The 27367-nt window shown below is 42.2% G+C and overlaps 1 protein-coding gene across 7 annotated transcripts in view; it reads right to left on the reverse strand.

Annotated features, from left to right (window-relative positions):
* rcan3 (regulator of calcineurin 3) overlaps positions 1–27367 on the reverse strand; it is a 50929-nt gene that overhangs the window by 7626 nt on the left and 15936 nt on the right. Inside the window, exons 1-3 of one of the 7 annotated variants that reach the window (XM_082516423.1) lie at positions 26254–26384; positions 22287–22451; positions 20009–21705 (exon numbers count right to left, since the gene is read on the reverse strand). The exons of 5 other annotated variants lie outside the window; for them this stretch is intronic. In XM_082516423.1, the coding sequence (XP_082372549.1) occupies positions 20009–20278 (270 nt within the window). In that variant the 5' untranslated portion in view covers positions 20279–21705; positions 22287–22451; positions 26254–26384. Of the gene's footprint in view, positions 1–19730; positions 21706–22286; positions 22452–26253; positions 26385–27367 lie in introns of those variants that run through there. One more of the 7 variants, XM_082516429.1, reaches the window with a different exon arrangement.

Raw genomic sequence — 27367 nt, forward strand, 5'->3', positions numbered from 1 at the left:
CTGCCAGTACAGGTTCACAGGGCCTTTACATCTTTAATGTAGTTCTTGTGCTCAACTTGGGTAAAGCGGCCATTACAAAAACATTTCTACTTAATACTTAAAGAGTTAAAGTTAATGCAAAGCCATAGTTAAGTATGTGGATATGGCCGTTTGCTTTTACTTTAATCAAGTGTCTTAAGAGCCACGTGTTTGCAATCAGTGGTGCCAATGTCTACTTTTAAACGCTGGTCTCAAGTCAGCGCCCATTTCTGTTATTGTCTGACAGATTTTTATCTGAGCTGAATTTTTCTTCTGTCAGTGGAAGCTAGAAACTAAAATAGTCCCATAGCACTTTCTTTGTTGAGCTGACACAGCAGCTATCACCAGGATGGAAAAGGTGAGTGTTACCTGAAGGAATACAGGCAGCATGTCGGCTGTGAGATCTGCCTCTGTACATTAGTGACACCTAAGTGACAGGATACACCTATAATCTGCACACTCAGCACACCGGGATGAGTTCTGGGCTCTCTCTGCGTGTCGTTTCAGCCCTGTGTCTTATTGGAGAACACTTGCCAGAATCTGGCACATATTCATCTGGCCTTGTTTGACATTTAATGCAAAAATCTTAACACTTTCACACTGTATGTAATCAAACTACGAGCAACACATAAAAGTCTGGGTATCATAAATTAAAGTCAAGCTGCAAACACTGCACTGACATGCTAAAATGTCCATATTCATATAAAAAAGAACTGTTTTCATTCATTTTTATTCAGTTTTTTCCGTCTAAAAAGCTGTTTTTAAATAAAATATCTTTTTACTATAACGCAAGACACAAACATCTGAACATCTGGATCAAGATGCTGAAACTGACTCAAATCATTGTCTGTGAAGGTTCTCAGTCATCCAGGTCATCGTAGTCTAAGGCGATCCTGATTAGGTAGAGGATCGCCAGGGGGTCCTTTGTCCCTCTTTGAGGGGAAACTCCCACTGGGTTTAAATCTGGGACTCTCCACCATTTGACCCTTAGAACTGAAGAAGCTTCTCGGATGAGAGGTGAAACGTCTCCAAGCAACTTAAACAAGTCCAGACGCTTTTCTTTCCAAGCTCTTTAGACTGACTCAAATCATTGGCATTTCTACCTAAATGATCGATTAATTACTAAGTGACTAATCAGTTCACAGTAAAGTAAACACTTAATAATGATCAGTAAAGCCATCGTGCATTTGTATTAATATATAGCTGCTATATCTCAGTGCCTTGGTTTTTTGTTGACACAGTAAATATATATGCTTTATAATATGGGCCTTTCTGTAGAGAAATCACATAATCACACTATCTGACACATGCACAGCTCTAAATGATTCAGCAAGCTGTCAGCTGCCATCATGCTGCAGTGTGCTGTTCACGGTGGTCAAACAATTTGGAGGAAAATAAAAAAGAAGATTAGCGCTTTTACTCCTAATCCTCCCCCCTTTCCCCTCTTGTTTTATTTTCACGTCTTCTCCCCATGTAAGTGCATCAGGTCTTCTGTTGCTGAACCCCTCTGGGTAGCTGGCTTAACATCAGAAGTGACTTCACCTACAGGCCATGTGATACCATTTTTAGTCAGATTTGGACTTCACCATACAAGGTGCGTACTTAAGACGCTAGGAAAAGAGGTCAAGTTAGGAATGTGTGAATATCTTGACTCCTTTTAAGTGAAACTTAGCAATTAAAATGCAAAAATCCCTCAAAGCCAGAGGAGATTGAAGAGCATGCTTATCGCTAAATATAATGGGAGAGCTGGGAGTTAGGTATGTTGATTTAATATGAATGCTCTACGCTCAAAGTTGTGCATAAATAGCAGGAGAAGCAACATGTCAAGATGTTACTTCTCATATTACATATTGCATTAGAGAGGGTACATAGTAATCCTAATAACAGAGATTTATAAATCCATCTGTCTCTTGTGAGCCACTCAGTTTTACATAAGTGAAATACTAAAAGCTAATTACAGAGGCCTAGGGAAAAATGTGTTTTCCCTGAATTTCTCATGAATGATGCAGGCAAAGAGGCATAAAACCCTCCTAGTGATAGCTCTGGATGCTATCAGATTGCTGCAGTTGCCCATACTTTGCATAGTATTCTGCAATAAGTCTACGGTGTTGGGGGTTGATGCATTGTGTGTTTCTTCTTCAGTTGTGTTTATACACCTGTCTGCACTTAATTATTAGTTATTATTAAACTCTGGCTCTCTTCCACGTCATGTCTTTGTCCTGTCTTGCTTCCTTCACCCCCAACCACGTATTGCCCTCCCTGAGTCTGGTCCTGCTGAAGGTTTCGTCCTGTTAAAAGGGAGTTTTTCCTTCCCACTGTCACCAAAGTGCTTGCTCATAGGGGGTCATATAATTGTTAAGGTTTTTGTTAAGGTGTTTTCTGTTTTGCATCGTAGGGTCTTTACCTTACAACATAAAGAGGCTTGACGCAAATGTTGTGATTTGGCGCTATATAAATAAAACTGAATTGAGTTGTCTGTGAAGGTTCTCAGTCCTCCAGGTCATCGTAGCCTAAAGAGCCTAAAGAGCTTTAAAAGAAAAGAAAAGATTTCTTAAAGATGTTTCAGCTTTCATCCGAGAAGCTTCTTCAGTTCTAAAAGCAACTGGTAGAGAGTCCCAGATTTTAAACCCTAGTGGAGTGTCACCAAGAGGGTCATGGACCCCCCTATTGATCCTCTGATTAATCACGCGAACCCCAGGTGTGAAAATGGGTGTGGGTCACAATCAGCCAAGGTTTCAGGTGAACCCATTGTGAAACCTAGCCCCACCCTATCATGTGATTTACTGAGGTCAAATGTCCCAGGCTGTGAGTGGGCGTCAAGGCTTCTGGGAGGGGATCTCAACACTGGATTATAGATGGCAAAATTGAAGTGAACTGAGTTGAATTCCTTAGCAACCAGTTGCTACTGGGTCACTGATCGGCCTCTAGGGCTGTATGACTGAGGCCTAAATGGTCTCACCTTTCAATTTGTTAAATGTTGTTTTCAGGTTCCTTAATATTTGCATGTGAGCACGACAGATTTTGTTTTAAATTTGAATTTTATATTTAATAAATGAACAATGGAACAAATCCACATGGACAGGCTTTTGTGGTCACTTTAGACGAGCAAAAAAAGCTTCAAACCTCACTTGTTACTAAACTGTTTACAGCCTACACTATGGAAAGCATGTTAGGAAACAGCTGCTTACACATTCAGCAGGTGTAAAACAAAATTAGCATTCACTTGAAGTTTTTTCTTACCTCAAGGCGAATGCTTGAGGGAAGCATTTGTTCAGTACAATTTCCTAGCTACAGTACATTTGTACATTTGTATAGTACATTTGGTTTATCTGAGCTAAAAAGGAAAAGATGCTGGTGAGCATGCTCGCACTAAATTAAGATATTAACGATGCAGTGACTAAAATGAAAAGACTGAAGCAGTCACCTTAAAAAAGCTTTCAAGCGTCATATAGCTAAAGGAAATTGACTGAAGACAGACTCATGAGTCACAGTTGGTGTTTATCATAAGAGACACGTTTGTTGGTTATGAGTAAACTGGGGGTGGGAGGTTGGTAGCATTTGTATTGCAAGATCTTGATTTACATTTCAGAGCATTTTACATTTCCATTGTTTGTTACAGTTGCTCCTGATTTTGGTGTAATCGTGACTTGAGTATAACAACAAAGACACTTGTTGAACCTCTCTGTAGAGCCCGCCTCAGCCCTTATTCACACTGTGAATTTTCCATGAGCCTTGGCCAGCTTCTATGACTCAGATGTCATCAAAACTCCATGTGTAAAACTGATAAGATTATCATTTACATACACAGAGGCACACACACACACACCCACACACACAGTGGTGACTTCCTTAACCCAAATTGATATTTTGGCATGTGCAAAGACGTGGGAAAGCTCTGAGATCATGTTCCATAATAGCAGGCAATGTTTGTTTTACACCACCATATGCCAGCGCTGATAAACCCACGACTGATTGGTGCGTAACAAGTGAGCGTGCTGATCACTAATTTATGTGGCCTCTATGCGCAAACATGTTAAAGGAATGAGAGGAGGAAGACGAGGGGAAACGAGGAAGAAGAGAGGGGTTGTTGAGTTACATGTGGCTGAAAAGTGCCCTGCTCATCTGCCATCGCAATGTTCCCTGTGGTGACCTACTCCCTTTGTTCCCTTGTGTAGTGTGTGTTTGTGAGAGAGATACAGAGAGCAATTGAGCAAGTCTGTGGGTGATGTAGACAAAGCGTTCATGATTCTTCACTGTGTTTCCACAGCTGTAGGTACCCACACAAATACAATACGCCTACTATACACTCACGCACAGGGAAGTCTGCATAATAAAATAATTGGGCAGCGCCATTCGTCTCTAAGCACAGCTGAAGGACGACCGCTTTTAACCGCACAAAATCCTACCAGTACTCTGTGTCCTGTGAGAGCCCGAAGGACAACAGGTGAGGGAGAAGAAGCGAACAGCACGTCCTGTTTTTCATTCTCAACACAGAAGATTAAAAAAAAAACAACCTTCACACCTCCAAAAAACAAACAAACCTGAAAATAAGAACAAGCTGGATACCGAATTGCTTCAGAACATAAAATTTGCTGCTGTTTATAATAAGGCTGTTGCTCACGGGAGAATTCCAGTGTGTGTAGAGTCTTTGGTGTAGACCGCACATTTCTCCATGTCACTTTTGTGTAACACCCGAGCTATAGCTCCACGAGCCAGATTCCCTTACTTTCCTGTCTTTGATTTTGCTTCTGCCCAGTTGTTGCGTAACAGAGCTACTCTGTCACAACATTCAAGCTGAATCTGTCATGGTCCTCGTTTTTTGGACCCTGAGTTATGATTTCTGAACTTATTTGTCAAGTATTTTCCGTTTGGCTCTTAGTTTGTTTGCATTTATTTGTATTTTCTTTTTTAATCTTTAGGCCAGGGGTGTCAAACATAAGGCCCACAGACCAGAACCGGCCCTGCAAGGACTCCAAACAGGCCCACTGGACAACTTTGAAAATTGGAAGGACTGCACAGATTTTTACCTTTTAACTGTATTTTCATGTTTTACAGCTTTTCCTATTGAAAGAGGCCTCCATCCCCCAATTGCCATTCGCACTACACAAAAAATAATTAAATAATAGTGATTATTTACAGCAGGGGTCACCAACCTTTTTGAAAGTGAGAGCTACTTCTTGGGTACCGATTAATGTGAAGGGCTACCAGTTTGACACACACTTCTCAAATAACAAATTTCCTCAGTTTAACTTAATTATGTGTTATCATTAATAATTAATGATATTCATCTATGTACGGACACTAATTATGTTAATTATTTTTCACCATAATTATAAAGAATGCAAGTAGGAAACAAGGTAGGAAACATAAATATCAATATGCAACGCTTTATTTCTATATATCTCTGCAAGTATTTACATTTTGAAGTGATCACTTCTACAACATTTTCACTTACCACTAACAAATTTTAACAAATCATGCACTGTTACATACATTATTTTTGTATGTATGTAACATACAAAAAATCAACTTTCAAATTTTACAGAACTTTTCACCAAATTGGCAGCATTTTAAAGCAAATTGCCACTGAGAACATCTAATATGGCTTTCTTTGTCTGTTAGTGGGAAACCTGGCATTGCATGCTGTTCACCAGTGTGTTGTAATCTGGGGTATAATTTGACACTGCAACTCTGAGTGAGTCTTGCAGATGTGCATCGGAGAGGCGTGTTCTGTGTTTGTTCTTGATGAAGTTCATGTCAGAAAAGGCTGATTCACAAAGATAGGTTGAACCAAACAGGCTGGCAACCTTCATAGCTGCTGTGCACACACCACTGTACTTTTCTGTGTCAACAAGGCACCAAAAGTTTGGTGCACCCTGATAGGCTTTGAGGTGGACGTCATTTTGCAATGTTACAATTTCGATTTCCACCTGTCCAGCATCCAAGCTGAACATTGAACTTAGTTGCTCAGCAATGCATGTTGTGTCCACATTCATGAAAGGATTGGAAACAAATGAGACGCATGGCTCAAGCTGATCAAGGTCACAAAACCTGTTCTCAAACTCTTGACCAAGTCAGTTTATGACTTGAGTGTACTTTTCTGCAACTTTGGCAAAAGTCTCAGATGCAGAAGCATTGTCTTTCAGCACCATCTGCACAGAAAGAAAGTGCAGCACCTTTTTTCTCTGTAAATGCACAGAGAAGATGCTCATCTGGGCTTTAAATCCATTTAAAGCACTTATCATGTCAGCAACAGTCTTACCTTTGCCTTGCAGCTCACAGTTCAAATGGTTCAGTTTCCCAGTAATGTCTGTTAAAAACGCAAGGTCAAGTGTCCACTCAGTGTCCTCCAGCAGAGATGTGTCTTCCCCTTTGGATTGCATGAACTCCTGGATTTCACCCAAAAGTGACAAAAAACGAAGCAAAATCCGTCCCCTGCTGAGCCATCGGATTTCCGTATGTAGTAGCAGGTCACCATATTCAGCTGACAGCTCCTCCAATAGCACCTTGAATGTTCTGTGCTGTTTAGCTCTGGAGCGGATGCTGTTTATGATCTTCACGACGGGAGTCATGACGTGCTCGAAGCCGATCACCTTTGCGCATAACGCCTGCTGGTGAATGATGCAGTGGTAATGCATGAAGTTTGGGAACTCTGTGTCACCTTTACAGTGAGCGATGAATCCCGTATGTCGGCCGATCATAGCAGGAGCCCCGTCGGTAGTCACTGATACCAGCTTTTCCAACGGTACCTTTTTCTTCGCGAAAAACTCCTTCACCGCATTATAGATGTCAACTCCCTTCGTTGTTGTCTTTAGCGGCAGTAGTGTCAGAAGTTCTTCTTTTGTGGAGAAACCATCAAATACCATCCGGATAAAGACCATCAGCTGTGCTGTACTGCTGCTGTCGACGGACTCGTCACACTGGATGCTAAACCAACTGCACTTTGCCAGATCCTGATCCAACTGATTGGCCAAGTTCCCGGACATAGCCGACACTCTTCTAACAATTGTAGTTGCCCCCAGCTGGACATCAGAGAGAGTGGAGATTACATCGTTTCCATATTTCTCGTCTTTAAGCACAGTTTTTGCAATTATCATCATTGCTTCTTTGAAAACCTCCCCGTCTAAAAATGCCTTCTTTTTCTTAATCATGAAATGTGTAGCTCTAAATGAGGCTTCGGTTGCTTTTTGAGAGTTTTTCACCGGTCTCGTGAAAAAAGACTGCTGTTTGCTCAAACCTGCCTTTAATTCGCGGGCCTTTTCCGCTCGCAGTGTGCTGCCCTTTGGGTAGTTAGCATGGTAGCTTGTGTGACACGTTCGGAAATGTCTCTCCACCTTGTGCCGCTTTGCCGTTGCCACAGTTGCCCCGCAAATGAGACACACGCATGAATCTTTCACAGTGGTAAAAAAGAACTCTTCCTCCCATTCACTGTGAAAATTATATGTTTTCTTCCTTTTTTCTGCCATGTTTTCCTCATCTCCTCACCTTTGCCTTTGCTGGTCTTCACGGCAACTGTTTCCGTGGAGACCAGCTAGCACTAAATATTAGATCATGATCTAATATTTAATAATGAACTTTTTTTAATATATTATCTCTAACAAATTAACACCAATGCAATTGTGAAGAAAAAATAAAAATAGATGCAGCTTACTGGTAAGTTGTTATGGTGAGCTATTTTTAGAACAGGCCCGCGGGCGACTCATGTGGTCCTTGCGGGCGACCTGGTGCCCGCGGGCACCGTGTTGGTGACCCCTGATTTACAGTAATTCCACAGTAAAAAATAAAATAATCAAAATTTTCTGTGAATTTATGAACATTTTTTATAATTGTGTTATAGCACAGTCTTCATGGACTTCATTTTGAAGGTCATTATCAGGTTAGGCATTTTTAATGATGGCAACCTCTTAACTTAATAGTGCCTTTATTTCAACATTTTTGACAGAACAATTGCCATCTTTACGACCTCCACGTGTGCATGCAAGCGTGCTGGACAACTCGCAGATTTATTTGCAAGTCAGTATTTTATTGTATAATTGCATGATCTTAGTTTTTACTTGTTTTCACTAAAAAGCTATAGATATTATTTTAATCTGAATTTTATTTCCTCATACATATAAATGATTTCATGCTTCCAGCAGCAAGACGGCCCTTAAAAATACACTTGAAAAGGTCCTCTTGAATGCTTCTACTAGTATAAAGTGGGAAAATGGAAATTAGCTTTTACATATGATTACATTCTTGCATTACGTAATATTAACCATAATTAGCGTACACATAAAAAGATCTGCAATCAAAAGCTGCAGTTCAGGAACTGTCTGTGGAGGGGGGAAGATACATACAGGAGATCCAACAAAGAGGCAGGCACAACTGCAAACTAGCACAAAAGACACCAACATAAAAAGACACTAAGCTTGCTAGTAAGCTGCAACCTCTCTTGCAGTTTCTCCAGGGCCTTCCTTTCAGAAGCTTCCCCCTTGGGTTAATAGGGTAGTTATGCTCCTGACTGTAAAGGGAAGGCTGTCATCGCAGTGGCAAAAGGACATAACTGTGTGCATGCTCACAGCAGCAAGCTCAAAAAAAGATCAGACAGCATAGGGATGAGGTGTGCAAGTTTACTGGGAAATGTCAACATGGTTTTCGGTGGCAGAACAAAAGAAAGTAGTAATTTAAAGAGCAGTGCTGAGAGAAACAGGAAGCTGGTTAGAGAAAAAAACCCCACAGGATCTACTTCACACTACTACTTCTCTACCTAATGAACTGGTCAAGTATCAGATGACTGTGACTTGAAGTGTTTTCCCGTCTTATGTAAAAGGGAGATTAAGTTTCTTTAATATGTAAACAGCACTAACGCTCAGCAGACCTGCAGGTTCTTCCTGTTCTTACTGACGGATAAACGATTTCAGACACACTGGACAAATACTGGAATGTATTCTCAGCAAGCTGTGTTCAAATTGCGATGTTTTCACAAAAGCGCCTACACGCTGTCACTTTTTATTGTTGTGTTTGTCAGCTCATTGTGTTTATAGAGTTACATAAGGTCCATTTATTTAGCTGTTAGTTTCCTGTCACTGCCGGGAACCAGCGAGTAGCATCATCTGCAACACAGCTACATGTTCCATTATTTCTTTGATGATGCCTGAAAATGCATCACGCACGCACAAATATAATTAATTATTTTCAAAATAATAGGTAACGCAGAAAAGGCATTTGATATTCGTCTGTAGCAATTTTGGACCTTTAATAGTAGACAAATAAAATTACAATAACAGCATTTAAATTAAGGGTTATTTGGATTGATGCTTGGCCAGAAACCGTTTCTCAGGATTCTTCAGATAGACAATAATGGTCGAGAAAATAATAGAGCAGCATAACTATAACAACCCTGGTTGGAGGGTAAATTAAACTAACACATAATAATAAAAACTACAATGAAAGAGGATTTGGTTAAATTTAACCCTAGCCTTAGACAACTTTAGGTTTAGATGAAAAATGTCGTTTCAGTTCAAATTCACCCTTTCACAATGTTAAAAATACACATTAGCAGGCCCACGCGCCCCATTTCCAACAAGTTTATCTGAGATTTCCTTGATTTAAATTGACTGACTGGGCCACAATGCTCCATTTTTATCTGGTTTCCCATTTAATCCTGTACAGTATTTCAATCACCCTGGCACTCAGAGCACAATCCATGACTGTAATCCACAAGCTTGTTCAGTTCCATGTTGAATTACACCATTTGGCGTTTTGGATCAAAATGAAAAGATTAACCAAACCTAATTGGGACGTGAAGAAGGGTTTTGTTTTTTTCCCCTTCCTTTGGGGAATTACTCAGCTTTCTCTGCGACACGTGCCGAGCTTTAACACAGTCTAATCCAGACCCTCACGCTTGAATTGGATTTGGGTGAAAATCAACAAACTAGGCCACAGAGCTTCTGGGTGAGTGGGGGATGGTGTTACACTAAATATAGATAATGCTGGAATAATTAAGAAAATTCATTTCTTAAGTGTGTAGACAATCGTTTTTAATTACTGTCCTCCCTAAAGGACCAAACTGGAACCAATGTAATGAGGACGAACAAGGTAGGAAGATCTGATTGGAGAGATAACAGACGGCGCTGGACGAAAAATAACTGTACCTGCATGCATTTCTGTTCCAGTATACTTTCTCTAATAGCTTTCCAGTTGAATATGTATTATATTTAAAATATAGAAGACCCTTCAAGTGGCGGATTTTAGAGAAATCACAGTAAAAAAATAAAATAAAATAAAAACTCAAATTACAAAGAGGATTTCTTGAGTTTTCTAGGTTTTTAAGTTTCATTTATTGTGCATGACCACTAACATCCATTATCTACTCCTCATATAGTGTCTAAATAAAGGGAAATTATTTATTACACCTCGTTAGTCCCCTTTTTTCCCCATCTCAGATTACTGATAATTGTTCTAGCCATCTTCACATTAGTATTAAAGTAAAGGCAGGACTTTGAAAATCTTCTAACTTCAATTAAACATCTGTAAACTACATAATAGTTTATCTGTTTGTTTAAAAAACTGAAAGTCAATAACTCAAATGGCTTGGAAGTGACTTTATTAAACGTAGATTCTAATTGTACATATCCGCTAAATTTTACCACCACTTTTTTTCCAGCTTCTTTGAGAAATTTAGTTAACTGGCAATCTGGGAACCCATCTGCTATTATCTGATGACTTTACCTGTGGGGATAACTGCCAACATTTGCAGCTTCCATTGTATACAGCAAAAATCATTCGCCACGGTTTCCTGATCTTTGTTTACAATGGAAGAGACATTTTTAAAAGCTTCAGATGTTAGCCAGTGGGTTTTGAGACTGCATTTTGTAAAAATGCTACCTCTGTTTTACTCTTACCAGAGACTACTTACTCAAGCTTGATCCATTAATCCTATAAGCAAACTACAAACAGAAACAAGAAGCCTTACAGAAGCAAAAAAAAAAAAAACCCTTTATGTCCAGACACGTTCATATACATATAGATATCTATATATATACAGATAGATAGATAAAAATATGCACACACACACATATATATATATGTATATGTAAGTTACTGTCTTCCTTCTCTCACCCCAACCGGTCACGGCAGATGGCCCCGCCCCTCCCTGAGCCTGGTTCTGCCGGAGGTTACTTCCTGTTAAAAGGGAGTTTTTCCTTCCCACTGTCGCCAAAGCGCTTGCTCATAGGGGGTCATATGATTATTGGGTTTTTCTCTGTATGTATTATTGTAGGGTCTACCTTACAATATAAAGTGCTTCGAGGCGACTGTTGTTGAGTTGTGTACAAATAAAATTGAATTGAATTGAAGTTCAGCTCAACACGGCTTCATTGGCATAAATAGTTCAATAAACTGCATAAAGAAATACTTCATATATTAACTGTTTAAATATTTATGAGCAATGCGATCAACATCAATTCATTTTCTGTCTAGTATTGTTTTACATGCTTGATTGAGAGGTGTGCAAACTAGTGCTCCCCCAAAAGAGCCAAAATCCAACACATAACATAAATTACTGAACTTCAATAACTTAGTGAAACTTAAAAGAGTGTGTTTAATATATAAAGTCTTACACTCCCTTGCTCCACCACCACTAAAGCAGTTCATTAGGCATAAAGAAAGCTCACACAGGACCAATCGAGCTACAACCCGAGGAGACTTGTTTATTCCCCACAGACGGACAGCATTTGGGCAGAACGTCCTTTCTGTCCAGGGTGGCCATCTGTGGATCAGTCTTCCCCGATCCATTAGAGAATGCTCGACATTCAACTTGTTTAAGGCACAGGTTAAAAACTGGTTATGGACAAATCAAGTGTGTGATCATGTATAAGTTGTATAGTTTTAATGTTTTATTTGGGAATAGAATGATATGTGTGAGTTTGGTGATGGAGTTTTTATTATAAATGAATTATGAATTTTTTATGAATTATTATGTCTATTTTTTAATGTTTTATGGACAACAGATGGAAATTAGCCCTTGGCTATAATCTGGCATGTTTACATTCATGTAATTTATTTTACATTTATGTTCATTAACATGCACGGTCCTAAATAAATAAACACCAGAGAGTTTCCAAAAACCAACATAAAAGCCCTGAACTGAAACATAAAGTACTTGAGTATTTTACAATACGCTTGTAACATGCCACATACAAATTATAGGTGCTCAGTGGTTTCTGTTGGCTGTTATGGCTACATTCAGCCTGGAGGTTAGGGGTTAGTGTTTTAGCTTACAATATAAAACATTGTAAGCTACTGTTAGCTTGTGACTACTTAGGATTAGGTAATGTGTCAGAGAGAAAAAAATCTGACTCAGTATCACTGGATAAACTCCGGATAAAGATTGTGCGTGTGTGTGTTTGTGTGTGTGCAGTGACCTGTACCAACATAGGGAATCACAGCTTTCCTCAAATCAGCCATTAACATTAGCATAGCAGCAAATCCTTAGTATTACAAAACAGTGAGAACAATCTGTGATTAACAGCTTTGTCTTCATTGTGACGGCTCTGAAAACACTGGGAAGGCATGTGAATGGGCCAAGTGTTATACAGGTGAATAAATACCTTGAGCAATGAGCTGAATTGACAGGGCCCAACGCTGCACTGCTATGCTGCCACTGCCAAGGGCACAACGTGTCCACGACAGGGAGTTAAAAATCAGTTTATAGCACAGGGAGACTCATTAATCCTATTACCGCCAACGTGGTCATTACGGTTTTTTTTAAAACCGATTTTTTATCGAAGCTGGAGCTTTTCCTCTTCAGCTCCATTTAGGCAGAACACACAGATGGTGATACAAGCACACGCATGAAATTTCTAGCTGGCTCGCACGCAGATCCGTACGCTTTTAAGGTGACGATAATCCAGAGAGTTACACAACATTACATAAGGTGGCTAAAAGATGCCACACCAACAGTCCTTAACTCAGGCCGCAGAGTACAGACAAATGAGCTCACCACTCTCACTTCCTACTGCTCACTCTTGCATTTTACCCTCTTTCAACATCTCTGGTGGCAATCAGTGCATTACTCTGTGGTGATACAGCATCTCTAGTGATGATTAAGCAGTACAGAAACAAAGGCAAGAGCATGCTGCACAGTTACATCACCATGTTTTGTTGCAGAAATATTATGGACAGTGATTCAAAATGGTAAAAGCATGACCCTAGATGCATCACATATCTACCAATGTACTTTTAATTCCTTATGAATTGCTCTGAAACAGGAGAGAAACTTTCATGGCCTAACAGTTTACAATGACATGTCAAATTCCTTATATTAAGACACCGAAAGTCCCAAAACTCCACAGTGTTTGATTTACTGGTCTCAGCAGATGGCTGATCCTCCTTGAGCCTGGTTCTACCGGAAGCTTCTTCCTGTTAACAGGGAGTTCTTCCTTCCCTCTGTCACCAAGTTCTTCCTCAAAGGGCGTTGTTTGATTGTTGAGGTTTTCTTTTTCCTATTGTAGGGTCTTTACCTTACAATATAAGTTCCCTTGAGGCCACTGTTGCTGGGATTTGTTATCTAACTAAAAGCAAACTAAAAGCAAAATTGCACAAAAAGAAAAGTGTACTTGTTTTTAGAAACTGAGACTCATAAGTGTGTTTATTTTATGATATACAATTGAATGCATAATCTATTAATCTATGTGTCGCATATGGATAAACACACAGCTCTATACTTAATATTATTAGTTTTTGCCCTTAGCTTTCACAGTGCAGTGTATACGCCATAGACTGCAGGGTATGTAAAACTCTTGCTGTGTTTTTCCTTAGTAATTGGCTTGATGTTGCTTTTTCAGTCCCTTGCATTCTCACAGCCATTTTTCTGAGACAGGAAATCTAATTGGAAATTCTGACAAGAAAATTATGTTCCACAAGAACCTTCAATAACAAAGACCAGTCACTGCATGATGCCGTTTCCGAACCCTTTGTCCTCGGTAAGTAAATTGGGAGCCCCTACATTCCATTGCAAGACCTTTTTTATTTTGCATCTAATCTTATCTCACAGTCATGTCATCTTGGCTACATGGTAACCAGACACCCAAGCCAGGAGCATGTCCTTTGTTCTACGTCACCCTAACGGACACAGCACTAACCTTTAGCTGACACCTGAGCTCGAGCACTTATCTAGGGTTTCAGGCAAATGTGAATGCCGCCTGCCCAGTGCCCAGAGTGGGGGGAACAGGCACACCTGAGCCCACTGCTCAGACCCAGGATCGCTCAACCCTGCCAATATGCAGATCTAGTTTCCTACCAGCACAGAAAATGATACTGCCGATGTCTACATCCATTCTGCCTTCCCTACCCTACCCTTCTGTTGCTTCTCTGCCTCTTGCCTTACACAAACACCTGGTCTGGCAGCATCACAACAATGTTTTTAAATGTGAGTCTAAGATAACATGAACGCTCAAATCTAATGCATGGTTATTCGGTATGCACTAAGAGCTCTGTCAGTGGTATTTCCCTAGAATATTAAAACAAAAGGCCAAATGTCTAAGTGGGACTGATACATGTATATTTTTTATCTTCACTCTGCTATATTGTACATAAGGCCTATATAAAAAAATTCCACACTCACCCTTCGGGCAATCTTTACCCTTCAAGCTCAGGTCCTCTACCAGAGGCCTGGGACACACACACACACACACACACACACACACACACACACACACACACACACACACACACACACACACACACACATACATATATAGTTAGGGTTTAAGCAAAGGATAGAAAATATCTCTATATAAAACTATGGTCTAGTATATTGCTTTTTACCTTCCTGTGCTGTTTATATGCTTAAAATAAACTTCCTAAATGAAGCGCGATGACAACATGTTATGTAACGTAGCACATTAAAAAAAGACAGCGGGAAAGAATGAAAACATCACAGACGTCAGCAAAATCACTCTTCAGTTTTGCTGAACAACAAAAGCGCAGATTAGTCATCAGATCTCGTCTCCTTCCTCATAACCAGCGCGGTTTCTACAACAGCAAAGCGTGAGAACAGACGCAGGGAAGTGAGAGACGGGCAGAAAGACAGACAGTCGACGGGACAAATGGAAAGTGACCCAGGTGGATGGAGAATTCTCCCAGTGTCCTCTGCGAGGTGCTGTTTGTGTTTGCTGACAGAGATGTTTGTCTGTAGGTCTGCGAGTCCGCTGACTCACTGTTGTGGTTGGAGTGTGTGAGTGTGTCAGTGTTACTAGAGTCTTCTGTGTGGGGGAAATCAGGCATAAGTCAAAAATAGCTGTACTTGGTGGTTTGCAGTGTAGCCTCTGTGTGCTGTTTTCATGATGAGGCGGGTCTGACTGTCGGGAGAACCGATGGAGCTGTAAGTGTGAAGAGGTCATGATGTCAAAATGCTGTTTTTTCCAGCAACACTGATGTGTTAAACGTATCATAAAGATACTTTCGGCTGCTCCCTTACTCACAAGGGGTCGCCTCAGTGGGTAGCTCGGCATGTTCGATTTGCCAGATTTCTACACCCGATGCCCTTCCTGACTAGGGCTGCCACGATTAGTCGACTAGTCACGATTACGTCGACTATCAAAATCGTCGACGACTGATTTAATAGTCGACGCGTCGTTTGATGCTTTGTAAGATCACAAAAGACGCAGGAATAAGTGGCAGGATTTAAGAGTGTAATAACGGACTGAAACAGAAGATGGCAGCACTGCATGTACAAGGATGCCAGCTGCCGTTAAACCCCGAAGAAGAAGCAGCTGTGTCCCAGAATTCATAGCGTGGCCCAGCTCAGTTTACAACAATGGTGGCAGCTAGTTAGTTTTAATATTACTCTTATTATTCTTTCTGGGTCACAAAATAAATGTTTAACATATTTTCAGGCGAGAATGTAGCTGTGTAAGCCTCAAATATCTGCTCAGTTTATCAGGACACCACATATTTTCAAAAGCACTCCGACGTTTTCAGAGACGTCTGTTACCCACTAGCTCGATAGCGAGCCGGGAGCTAGGCTCACTAGCGCCGTGAGAACACCGGACTCCCCGCAAATCGTTTTCAAACCCACCGCTGTCTTTCGCTACTCAGGTTAAACATGATATATAAGTCACTTAGATAACTTAACGATGTTATTCTTTGGCTTTTTTTTTTTAGTATTTTATTTGTTCCTGAGTAAATCGGTTTGGCTGAGATTAAAGTTATAGTTTTTACACAGCTGAATAAACGTCAAGCAGACAACTGATTATCAGAAGTGTGAGATGCTCGAGAATTTACTCCGGTGTCCCGTTATATTTTAGATAGCAAGGAGTTTATTAAACTTCACCGAAACAATCTGCAAATTTCATTAAAATTTAATGAACTATCATCTTGTCTTTATTTTTAGTTAGCACATACCTTACACACAGCTGTAAGCTAATGATAGTTATATAAGAGCAGATGCTGCTGGTGCAATAAGCTGTAGTTTTACGTCCAATGGATGATGATCTGATTAGTCGACTAATCGCAAAAATAATCGGTGACTAGTCTACTATCAAAATAATCGTTTGTGGCAGCCCTATTCCTGACACATCCCAACAGGGATTTGTGTCTTCTCCTGGGATCAAAGGGGACATCTTTTGGTTGTTAGGCAAATGTGTAAAGCACTACATAGGCATCCTAATTAACGCCCACCCACCCTCCAAAAAAAAAAAGAAAAGAAACAACACACATATTTTGCGACTGAGTGAAACCAGAGACGAACTTGTCAAGAGAAAGAGCAGGTCGACAGGCGCGCATTATCTATTTACACCTATATGAAAGTGCAAGTGGATATTTAAAAAAAAATTACATGAAAGTGTCAACATCAAATCAAGCATGCATGGTAACTGTAACTGCAAAGGCAAGCTTTGTCCTAAAATACACTCACAGCATGCCAAAACATGCTACGACCTTCAAAATGTGTCCCGTGCTGTCATCTGCTTATGCTGGTACATTCTGCAGGTAATGACATGAGGTGTGCATGCAGTCAACCTGCACCTCCGGCCTTGCCGAACTTAACATCAACAGTCCTTTTGTTTAATCTAAAATGGATCCCAAGCACTTTCTGGAAAAAAGAGCTTTCTACACCATCAGCCTTCCCATTATTATGACAACAACCTACCCTGTGCGTAGCCTCTCAGTCTGTCTCATTAATGATGTAATCAGCAAAGACCCGAGCCGCGCCGTTTTCAACCATGTCAAAGCACTCACTTGTTTTTCTTCATGTTCCCCTTTCAAACACCAACACTGCTTAATCTTTCCTTGACGGGTCTATAAATAGCATCAATCCACTTAAGTTCACCCAAAGTGCTTTGGAACAAAACAGCATTCCGATTATTATCTGTCATCTACAAATTTAGGCATAGTAATAAAAACATGGGCCTCAGACAGGCTCAGATCTGGTTAAATGATAATAAAAAAAACAAGAATAGACTGACGGGGAGGTGGGTTCAATCTGAGCGTGCTCCCCACGTGCCCATCTTTAATCTGCCCTCTTCTTCTGTGCTCTCCATCACTCTCAGTGCACTAGAAACCAGGATTACTAGTGTTCTTTGTGCTATTCAGTCCTCTGTCTGCTGTTTTAATTGTGCACATACCCCCTTTTCTTTGGCGGAGTCTGTGAGAGGTGGGCTGATAAGAGCGGTTTGACAGGAAGGTTTAGTGAAGACTGTCCTCTGATCAGACTGGCCTGCCCCTGTCTGTGTCTAGCCTGTCAGAGGAGGACGGACGATCTAAAGGAGCAGCAGGTTTTAATGAAGGTTTTTCACAGCGAAAGAAATGACACATCCAACCCTAGACTCCCCTTGAAACACACAATCATGAACTGTACAATAAATTAAGAGACATTAGGTCACGGGTGAGTCGAAATCCTAAATAATCAACACTTTAGAGGTTCCACGGTGAAGCTCGTCAGTCGTTTTTCTTACTCTAACATCCCCTAGGGAAATTTGAATCTCCTATAATTGGAGAACAACTGCAGGGTGATACATTGGTGTCTTTCACCTTGGCTGGTCTGCAGTGGTTTAGAAACTGTCAGACCTGGGAGCAATCACAGCAGCTGCCTGGCTAGCTAGGGGCCACAGACCATAGGATGAGTCAGTTGTCAACAGGGACTGTTTTTTTGTGTTACATATTTACAGCATAAAACAGGAGCAAACAAGCACAACAACATCATTAAGAGATGGAAATGAAACTTCAACAATCCACCTATGTACATGTTACTGGAATAGCTTGGGAAGGTTAGTGATAAACATTAAACTGCTAATAAATAAATGAATGAATAAAAAAAATTAATGGTCTATAAGCTGGGTGTGGTGACTGAGATTTGAGCTTCTGTAGGGTAGAAAATTAGCCTATATCACCAGAGCACAACAGCACTTAAGTGTGAGAACCACAGAGGGATTATTTGGAGTTTGTAGGCCAGATAAGTCCTTATACCTCCAGACTGCACTACAGCCCCTTATACTGCTACTTTATTTTGAATTCCTTCACCCTTTTCGTATTTCAGTCATTTTTGGTGATGAGTCAGATCAGACAAGCAGACATGCAGGCAGCAGGTGAGGGAATATATTCTGACATGGAATTTCCAAAGGGTTTAGCGGGTGAGCCAAGCTTTGGCCGACCATCTGCATAGCCTTTTAAGCCTCAAACTTGGCATGTTGTGGTGCCAAAGGTGGGGTCCTGAAGCTCATTTTGAACTCATCTGATTGCAACTGCTTTCCTGACCGACAGTTTATCAAATACCTGTATCTGATGTGTCCCAAGGCAGGGGTGGGCAGCTGATTTTCCCTAAGGGCCCAACTGAGAAACTGGAGCTGTTATGAAGTGCCACACCACAACAGAACTGAGCAGAATTGACTTCAGCTTAGTATTAATTATATATCACTATTAGAGTATTGGTGCATACCTCCACCAGTGTTTCACGTGGGCCCTTGGGAAAATAAATTGCCCACCCCAGTTCTGAGGGCTTTTAGAAAAACACTGCCATAGGGGGTGCAATACTGAATTTATAGTGACACAAATGTACTCAAAGGCAAATCTAATTGTAACTATTAGCCCCCCCCCCTTCCATTATCATTTCCTAGGGCATCAATTTCAATCACTTATACCAGGATTTTTTATGCCACTGCATGTTTATTCATGTTCACCAAGTTATTTTTATATTTTTTTCCGGCATCACGTTTAACCTGATGTACCTGCAATGCTGCTGTAAGGCCAGATATAAAACAGAGGGGGGGGGGGTGGTACAAGACAGCCTGTTCGCCACTGCGTCTAAGCATCGCCTCGCTTATTTCCATACATGTGTCTTGCATGGACAATCCACTTCATCATACCCCATTCCAATATCGCCTTGCGAGCCTCATCTTATAATTGCCGTCTATCTGAAGCCTGACACACACACACTGACGCATACACAATGATTCCTTTAAAAAAACATTCGTGCATTTTTCAGCAATTTTTGCAATTCATTCAGCGTCAAACACTGCGGCGTGCACGCGCGGCGCTGCGCGTGCGTCTCCCCGAGATGCGGCTCCCATTGATAAAAATCCTCGTTTGAGGAAGGGCTGCATTCAACGTCACCCAAGACATTCATGCGCTTCTACAGGGGCAGCATGCAGTCGCCCCGAGCAAACTGCTGCACAACACACCGCAAAAAGCAGGCTTCATTTCAACGTGCATTTTTTATGGGTGAACCGTACCTGCATTTTATCTGATGTAAACACCTCAATATCTACTTCGCAGGCGATGATGGTCACCATCTCCAGTTTCATATTTATCGATGGCATTCCCTTGCGTGTTTTGGGTTTTTAAAAAAATGAGTAAAAGTCTTTCTCTTCCACTCTAGCAGGGCGCAGAAAACGCAGATATCTGTCGCTTTTTTCTCCAGGAAGCTGCGGTTAAGTCCGGCGGACTGTTCTGGATGGTTTCTTTTTTAATCGGCTGCGTGAGTCGAGGCTGGACTCCTCGCTGCACTTACGCGCTGCTGTGAGTGATGCTGCAGCAACTGCACAAACTCTCTCCGTCTCTCTCTCTCTCTGGCTCCTGCCCTCCCCGCTCCTGGCTCCACATTGACGTCATTACCATCCTCACGTTCGTCTTGTTTTACGCCACTGTAGAGCTTGACGAACCACGCAGGGCGCACTGCAGAATTCACCGGCCGGTTTATTCTGCTTTTGTTGCATTTTATTTTTATTACAATTGTCTTTTGTGTTCGCGGGGTTGAGGGAGAAAAATGTGTCACAACCATCTTTGAAAAAAAAAAAATCAATCCATGTTTACGTCAAACAACACCAGCATCAGAGTCACACAGACCAACCCATTCATTAAGAAGAAAGTCGTGTTTACACCTGATGTCTTTGTGATATACTGACAACAAATATGGGGTGGACAATGAGAGCAGAAGCTGTATAAGCACCAGTTCAAGTGTAGCATGAGAGATCCTCAACTGTACCGTTACGGTTCACTTCTTCAGGGAGTCAGAGAGGAGATAAGACAAAATATCATCTTACAATAAAAGCGAGGAGCTGATTCAACATTACCTTTCCAGAAATAGACATCAAGTTAATTCAATACATCTCAGATCACAAGGTTATATAGTCAGTATACTGGAGCGTGGAGGTGTATGGTTTGGATTTTCTGCTGAATATTCTCTTAATCCACAGCATCCGTTTTAGTCCAGCATGATTTCTAGCAGTATCAAGTTACACAAGGCTCACAGCTACATGTCTTTGTTTATTATAAAGTTCTTATGCGACCTGCTCCGGGACTACAGATGTAAATTAGCAGTTCTGCTATAATGTTTGCACCTTATATTTCTGGTACATTGGTGTCTATTAACATGTGCTGTCACTGTTATGAATACAATCCTTGTGAAATCAACTGTTAAAGTCAATCCTATACAAGCTGTGTTTGTGTAGTTTTTCTGCCCAACACAGCACATTACATACACTCTGATTACTGGCTTACCATCAGCACTGTGAATGAAAAATATGTTTTCCGCTGAAGGCATCCGCTGCTTTATTTTTTGCCTTGTCAAGCCACAATTGCATAACCACAGATGTCAGTTGTTTGCTGCCTTCAGTTGACATGGTCTGTGACTTCATGAGAATAGGAATATACAGACAAACAACAAGCCTAAAAGCCCATCATGCCGATGTCTGTCTGCATGCTGTTAATAGATATACCTTATTTTGTCAGCATTTTGATGCCTCGAAAACCTTTTAAGAACTTTTCAGTTACTGGTTTGTACTTTAGTGGTACTGTGGCTCTTTATGACTCACAATAAAGCAGCTGATGAAGCTGGTGATGCTGCCACAGCTCCTTGATTATACTGAAAGACTGAGTTTCCATTCCACTTGAAGACCAATCATTTTCCAGATTCCACAGACATTATGCCATTGCGTAAAATGCTAACACACCTTGTCTTCTTTCCATCACTCAGATCATCTGTCTCTCCAGCACTCCATTTCATAATAATAATTGTCTAACCAGCCGAGACAACAAAGTCCCTATAAGCCATTAATATTAAGGCTCTGGGCCGTGAGGGCTATTTCTGTCTGTGTGTGTCAGGCATTGTCCACACTGAGCAGACGGAGAACATGAGAAAGATATTTATGGATGACTGTGACATTCCTCCAGCAGACAGTGTCAGTCACTCGGTCTGGAAAAATTCCCCTGTAAAAGCCACAAAACACAACATATCAGACACAGTAACATGTTGACCTTGTCTGAAAAGCACCGTCAGCTGCTTCATCTGTTGAGATTGAAACTGTTTTAGTCTTTCAAGTCATGGCAGCACGAGCAGGCAGCGCTGGTGATGATACCTGACAGGTTTAGATGTTACATCAAAAGCACTCCCACAGCTCATTAATCACACGCAGAGGAGTGATAAAGCGGCACGCATATGTCGTCTTTTCTTTTGAATCAGCTCTGTTTACTTGAATTTAATGTAGTCTAAGTTTGCCAGAGGTTGTGATCATTTATTTATGCCCTCTTGGAAAATTCTCTTTTCACTTTCCCCTATTTACAAAGCTTTGAGTCAAAGCTGAAAAAAAAAGTAAGTTTCACTTCCTGTTAACAGAAAGATCAGCAAAGCAAATGTTTGCAGATAAACAGAGATTAGGTCCTTTCTGCCTGGAACTAATCAATTATTACTTCTGGAATATTGTAACATACTGTAAAACAGTATATTATACTATGTGGCACTGCAAATTTACCACTTACAGCATGTAGCACACATGCTGGTGATAACCAACCTGCATGTGAGTCTGGGGCTACTTCTGTATATCCATGCACATCTTTGTTCTGTAGGAGGAAGCTGGAGTACCCACAACCACATTTCTGCAGAGACAGGCTCCCAGCCAGGCCTTAGATTCAAACCCAGGATCTTCTAGCTGAACCACAGTTACTTACTGCCCAAACTGGACAAGCAGAAACAAATGAATAGATGGTTATATTTACAATGATGCACTGAGGACGACAGATAAAAAAGGGGATCTGACACATTGAAATGATAACACATTACATTTCAGGTACCACCGCAGGCTCCCCCTTTAGCTTTGGCTTAATAATATGAGCTATATATATATATATATAAAAAACAAACACCCAGCACGCCCCTACGGGCGGTTTATCCTTCAAGCTCGGGTCCTCTACCAGAGGCCTGGGAGCTTGAGGGTCCTGCGCAGTATCTTAGCTGTTCCCAGGACTGCGCTCTTCTGGACAGAGATCTCCGATGTTGTTCCCGGGATCTGCTGGAGCCACTTGCCTAGCTTGGGAGTCACCGCACCTAGTGCTCCGATTACCACGGGGACCACCATTACCTTCACCCTCCACATCCTCTCGAGCTCTTCTCTGAGCCCTTGGTATTTCTCCAGCTTCTCGTGTTCCTTCTTCCTGATATTGCTGTCATTCGGAACCGCTACATCGATCACTACGGCCGTCTTCTTCTGTTTGTCTACCACCACTATGTCCGGTTGGTTAGCCACCACCATTTTGTCCGTCTGTATCTGGAAGTCCCACAGGATCTTAGCTCGGTCATTCTTCACCACCCTTGGGGGCATCTCCCATTTTGACCTCGGGACTTCCAGGTTATACTCGGCACAGATGTTCCTGTACACTATGCCGGCCACTTGGTTATGGCGTTCCATGTATGCCTTGCCTGCTAGCATCTTGCACCCTGCTGTTATGTGCTGGATTGTCTCTGGGGCATCTTTACACAGCCTGCACCTGGGGTCTTGCCTGGTGTGATAGACCCCAGCCTCTATGGATCTTGTACTCAGAGCTTGTTCTTGTGCTGCCATGATTAGTGCCTCTGTGCTGTCTTTCAGTCCAGCTTTGTCCAGCCACTGGTAGGATTTCTGGATATCAGCCACCTCCTCTATCTGCCGGTGGTACATACCGTGCAGGGGCCTGTCCTTCCATGATGGTTCCTCGTTTCCCTCCTCTTTCTTGGGTTTCTGCTGCCTGAGGTATTCACTGAGCACTCGGTCAGTTGGGGCCATCTTCCCAATGTATTCTTGGATGTTCGTTGTCTCATCCTGGACTGTGGTGCTGACACTCACCAGTCCCCGGCCCCCTTCCTTCCGCTTAGCGTACAGCCTCAGGGTGCTGGACTTGGGGTGAAACCCTCCATGCATGGTAAGGAGCTTTCTTGTCTTTATGTCAGTGGCTTCTATCTCCTCCTTTGGCCAGCCTATTACCCCAGCAGGGTACCTGATCACGGGCAGGGCGTACGTGTTGATGGCCCGGATCTTGTTCTTACCATTCAGCTGACTCCTCAGGACTTGCCTGACCCTCTGCAGGTACTTGGTGGTTGCAGCCTTTCTAGCGGCCTCTTCATGGTTCCCATTTGCCTGCGGGATCCCCAGGTACTTGTAACTGTCCTCTATGTCTGCAATGTTGCCTTCTGGTAGTTCAATCCCCTCAGTTCTGACTACCTTCCCTCTCTTTGTTACCATCCGACTACACTTCTCCAGTCCGAACGACATTCCAATGTCATTGCTGTATAGCCTGGTAGTGTGGATCAGTGAATCGATGTCTCGTTCACTCTTGGCATACAGCTTGATGTCATCCATGTACAGGAGGTGGCTGACAACTGCTCCGTTCCGTAGTCGGTATCCGTAGCCAGTCTTGTTAATGATCTCACTGAGGGGGTTCAGGCCTATGCAGAACAGCAGTGGGGACAGAGCATCTCCTTGGTAGATCCCGCACTTGATGGTGACTTGTGCTATGGGCTTGGAGTTGGCCTCTAGTGTTGTACGCCACATCCCCATTGAGTTCCTGATGAAGGCTCTTAGGGTCCCATTGATCTTGTACAATTCTAGGCATTCCAGTATCCAGCTGTGGGGCATTGAGTCATAGGCCTTCTTGTAATCAATCCAGGCAGTGCACAGGTTGGTCAGTCTGGTCTTGCAGTCTCGGCTGATTGTTCTGTCTACCAGTAGCTGGTGTTTTGCGCCTCTGGTATTCTTGCCAATTCCTTTCTGTGTCCCGCTCATGTATTGACCCATGTGCCTGTTCATCTTAGCCGATATGATGCCTGACAGGAGCTTCCATGTAGTACTGAGGCAGGTTATTGGTCGGTAGTTGGAGGGGACCGGTCCCTTCTTGGGGTCCTTGGGGATCAGGACCGTCCGGCCTTCAGTTAGCCATTCCGGGTGTCTCTCGTTAACTAGCAGCTGGTTCATTTGTGCTGCCAGACGCTCGTGGAGTGCAGTCAGCTTCTTCAGCCAGTAGGCGTGAACCATGTCAGGCCCTGGTGCTGTCCAACTCTTCATACTGGAGACCCTTTCTTGGATATCTGCCACTGTGATGGTTACTGGACCCTGTTCAGGGAGGTTGCTGTGGTCTGCCCTCAGATCCTCTAGCCACTGAGCATTGCTGTTATGGGTTGCATCCTTCTCCCATATGCTCTTCCAGTATTGCTCCGTCTCCAGCCTTGGTGGTGCTGTTCTCTTGCCACTGAGAGTACACCTTTGCTGGTTCTGTGGAGAACAGCTGGTTTATTCTCCTGCCTCTCTCTCTGGTGTACCTCCTCAAGCGGCTGGCCAAGGCTGTGAGTCTTTGCTTGGCAGTTTCCAAGGCCTCAGGTATGGACAGCTTGCTGTATTTCTTAGGCACCTTATTTGTCGCACCTTTCTGCAACTCCGTTAGTTGGCTAACCTCCCTCCGTGCTACTTTGATCTTAACATCATCTAGCAGACCTTCTGAGGGTACTTCACGTAATCTTGGTAACCGGCTACGGGGGATCGAGGTTTCAAGCTTGGCCATGATCCTATTTTTTAGGTCAGTTCCTCTCGCACTCAACGATCCTTCTCCTATTGCACTTGGGGCTATGTACCCAATCTCGGGTGGGGGTGATGCCCCCCTGACCTGGCATCCTGACTCCTCCTTGCCGTAGCATTTGTGTTGTACCTCGTCAATCTCTAGCTGTGAGAGCAGTCCCTTCTTTCGAATGTTGGAACACTGAGCTACTAGTTGTTTCGCCGTCATTGTGGATGTTGGGTATCGAAGAATCCATAGGTCCCTCATCCTATTCATGTAGCCCCTTCCGCCGGGGTTACTTGCGTAGTAGTATTCCAACAACGCCCTGTTTTCATCTCTTGCCCACCGATGCCTTCTTGTTCCAGTAGCCCACTTTTCGTCAGGGTGCCCTGACACGGACCTTGTTGATCCGGGCGACGTCCGAGCCGGCATGCCTTCATATTTATTTGTCTCGCTCATGTCTGCGGTAGGCTCGCTTAGCATAGGGGGTCTAGCCTTAGGACCCTTACTGGATACAGACGCCCCAGGCAGGAATCGAACTTGCGATCCTCTGTTCCAAAGGCGTGTAGTCTAACCACTACGCTATCCAGCTGCTATCCGCTATCCGCTATCCAGCTGCTCTCTCTCTCTCTCTCTATATATATATATATATATATATATATATATATATATATATATATATATATATATATATATATATATATATATATATATTGATTTAAAAGTATGTCCAAAAATTTATGTTTAAGAAGAAAATGTACAGAAACAACACATATGAGTAGAATTAGGTCTGTTAAATTAAAAATAAGGACTAAAGGCAGTAAGGAATGGTGCAAAATCAGAGCTAAATAATTAGTTCACATGAATGTTGTGGGTGGGTCAAGGTTAAAGGAGCGCTGCTGTGGCCACTGGCATCAACAAACCGTGCAGACCACTGCATGTGTTGTTCTCGGCTACCGAAGCGCAGCTTCCTTTGATCTGTTTTGTCGCAGCTGATAAGTAGGATGGATCGCCGCGGATGATGAAGCACTTTTCTTCCTCTCTGGCCTCATTCTGCAGCTCTGCTCCTCCTCATTCTCAATTCTTCTCTCCTCATTCACAATTCTCTCTGTTAGATCTCACAGGATGAAGAGAGCCCAAACAAGACTTTGTGCAGGAAAATATAAAGGCTTATATAAAAATCTGAAAGAAAAAACCTGAGGAACACTACGTTTTTCATTTTTTCCTTTCAAATGCTGGCAATTTAGAGGGTTAACAGCAGAACTGAAGATGTTCTGGTCTATTGTTAGCTATAAGTAACAATGCTGTTATGGTCAGCACTGTTTTATAGATTCAATTTACTGAGGTACGCTGTATGTATATGCTTCCATAAATTCCACGTCATACAAAAATCTTCCTGAGGCCAAGATGAGAAAACCGATACCACTCTTACATCTGTACGGTTAATATGTGGATTCCGGCAGCGGTCTATAAATTTAGCTTCACTTAAAGACTGTTGGCAAGGTAACAAAATATGTCCACCAGCAACTCCAAAGTACATCTCCTAAAATAGAAATATTCTGTCAAGTTTAATCTGTTTGCTTAAGCTGCAGCTAATTTAGTAGTGACACAGTAAAAGCTGCAGTACGGTTGTCTCTTTTTGTAGGCAGATATTGACAGAACAGTGTCTAAATATAAAGTGTAAAGATACATGCCAAGAACACGGTTAGATTTAGGAAATGTAAACCCCTGGTAACCTAATGTGTTTTGTCTTTCACTTAAACCTCGCTTCTTTATGACCAATAAGTGGTTATACATGCAATTATCACATAAAGTGCAGTCAATAGGATAGCAATCCAGCTATTGCTCTCTCTAATGTGCACAATGCACTTCATAAGAGATGAGGAGAGGAGTGGACGGAGAGGCAGCAGAGATGCTCAAAGGATGAGACACTGTCTCAGACTCACTGACGAACACAATTTGTATTCTGAAGTGGAGCTCTGCAGTGGAGCGGGGGGGGGGGGGGGGAGGAATCAGGGCAGTGGATCACCATTGGTGGGCTGATACACGCATGCTCATAGTATGGACACAT

Source organism: Aulonocara stuartgranti (genome assembly GCF_965226115.1).
Source record: "Aulonocara stuartgranti genome assembly, chromosome: 19".
Taxonomy (NCBI): Eukaryota; Metazoa; Chordata; class Actinopteri; order Cichliformes; family Cichlidae; genus Aulonocara; species Aulonocara stuartgranti.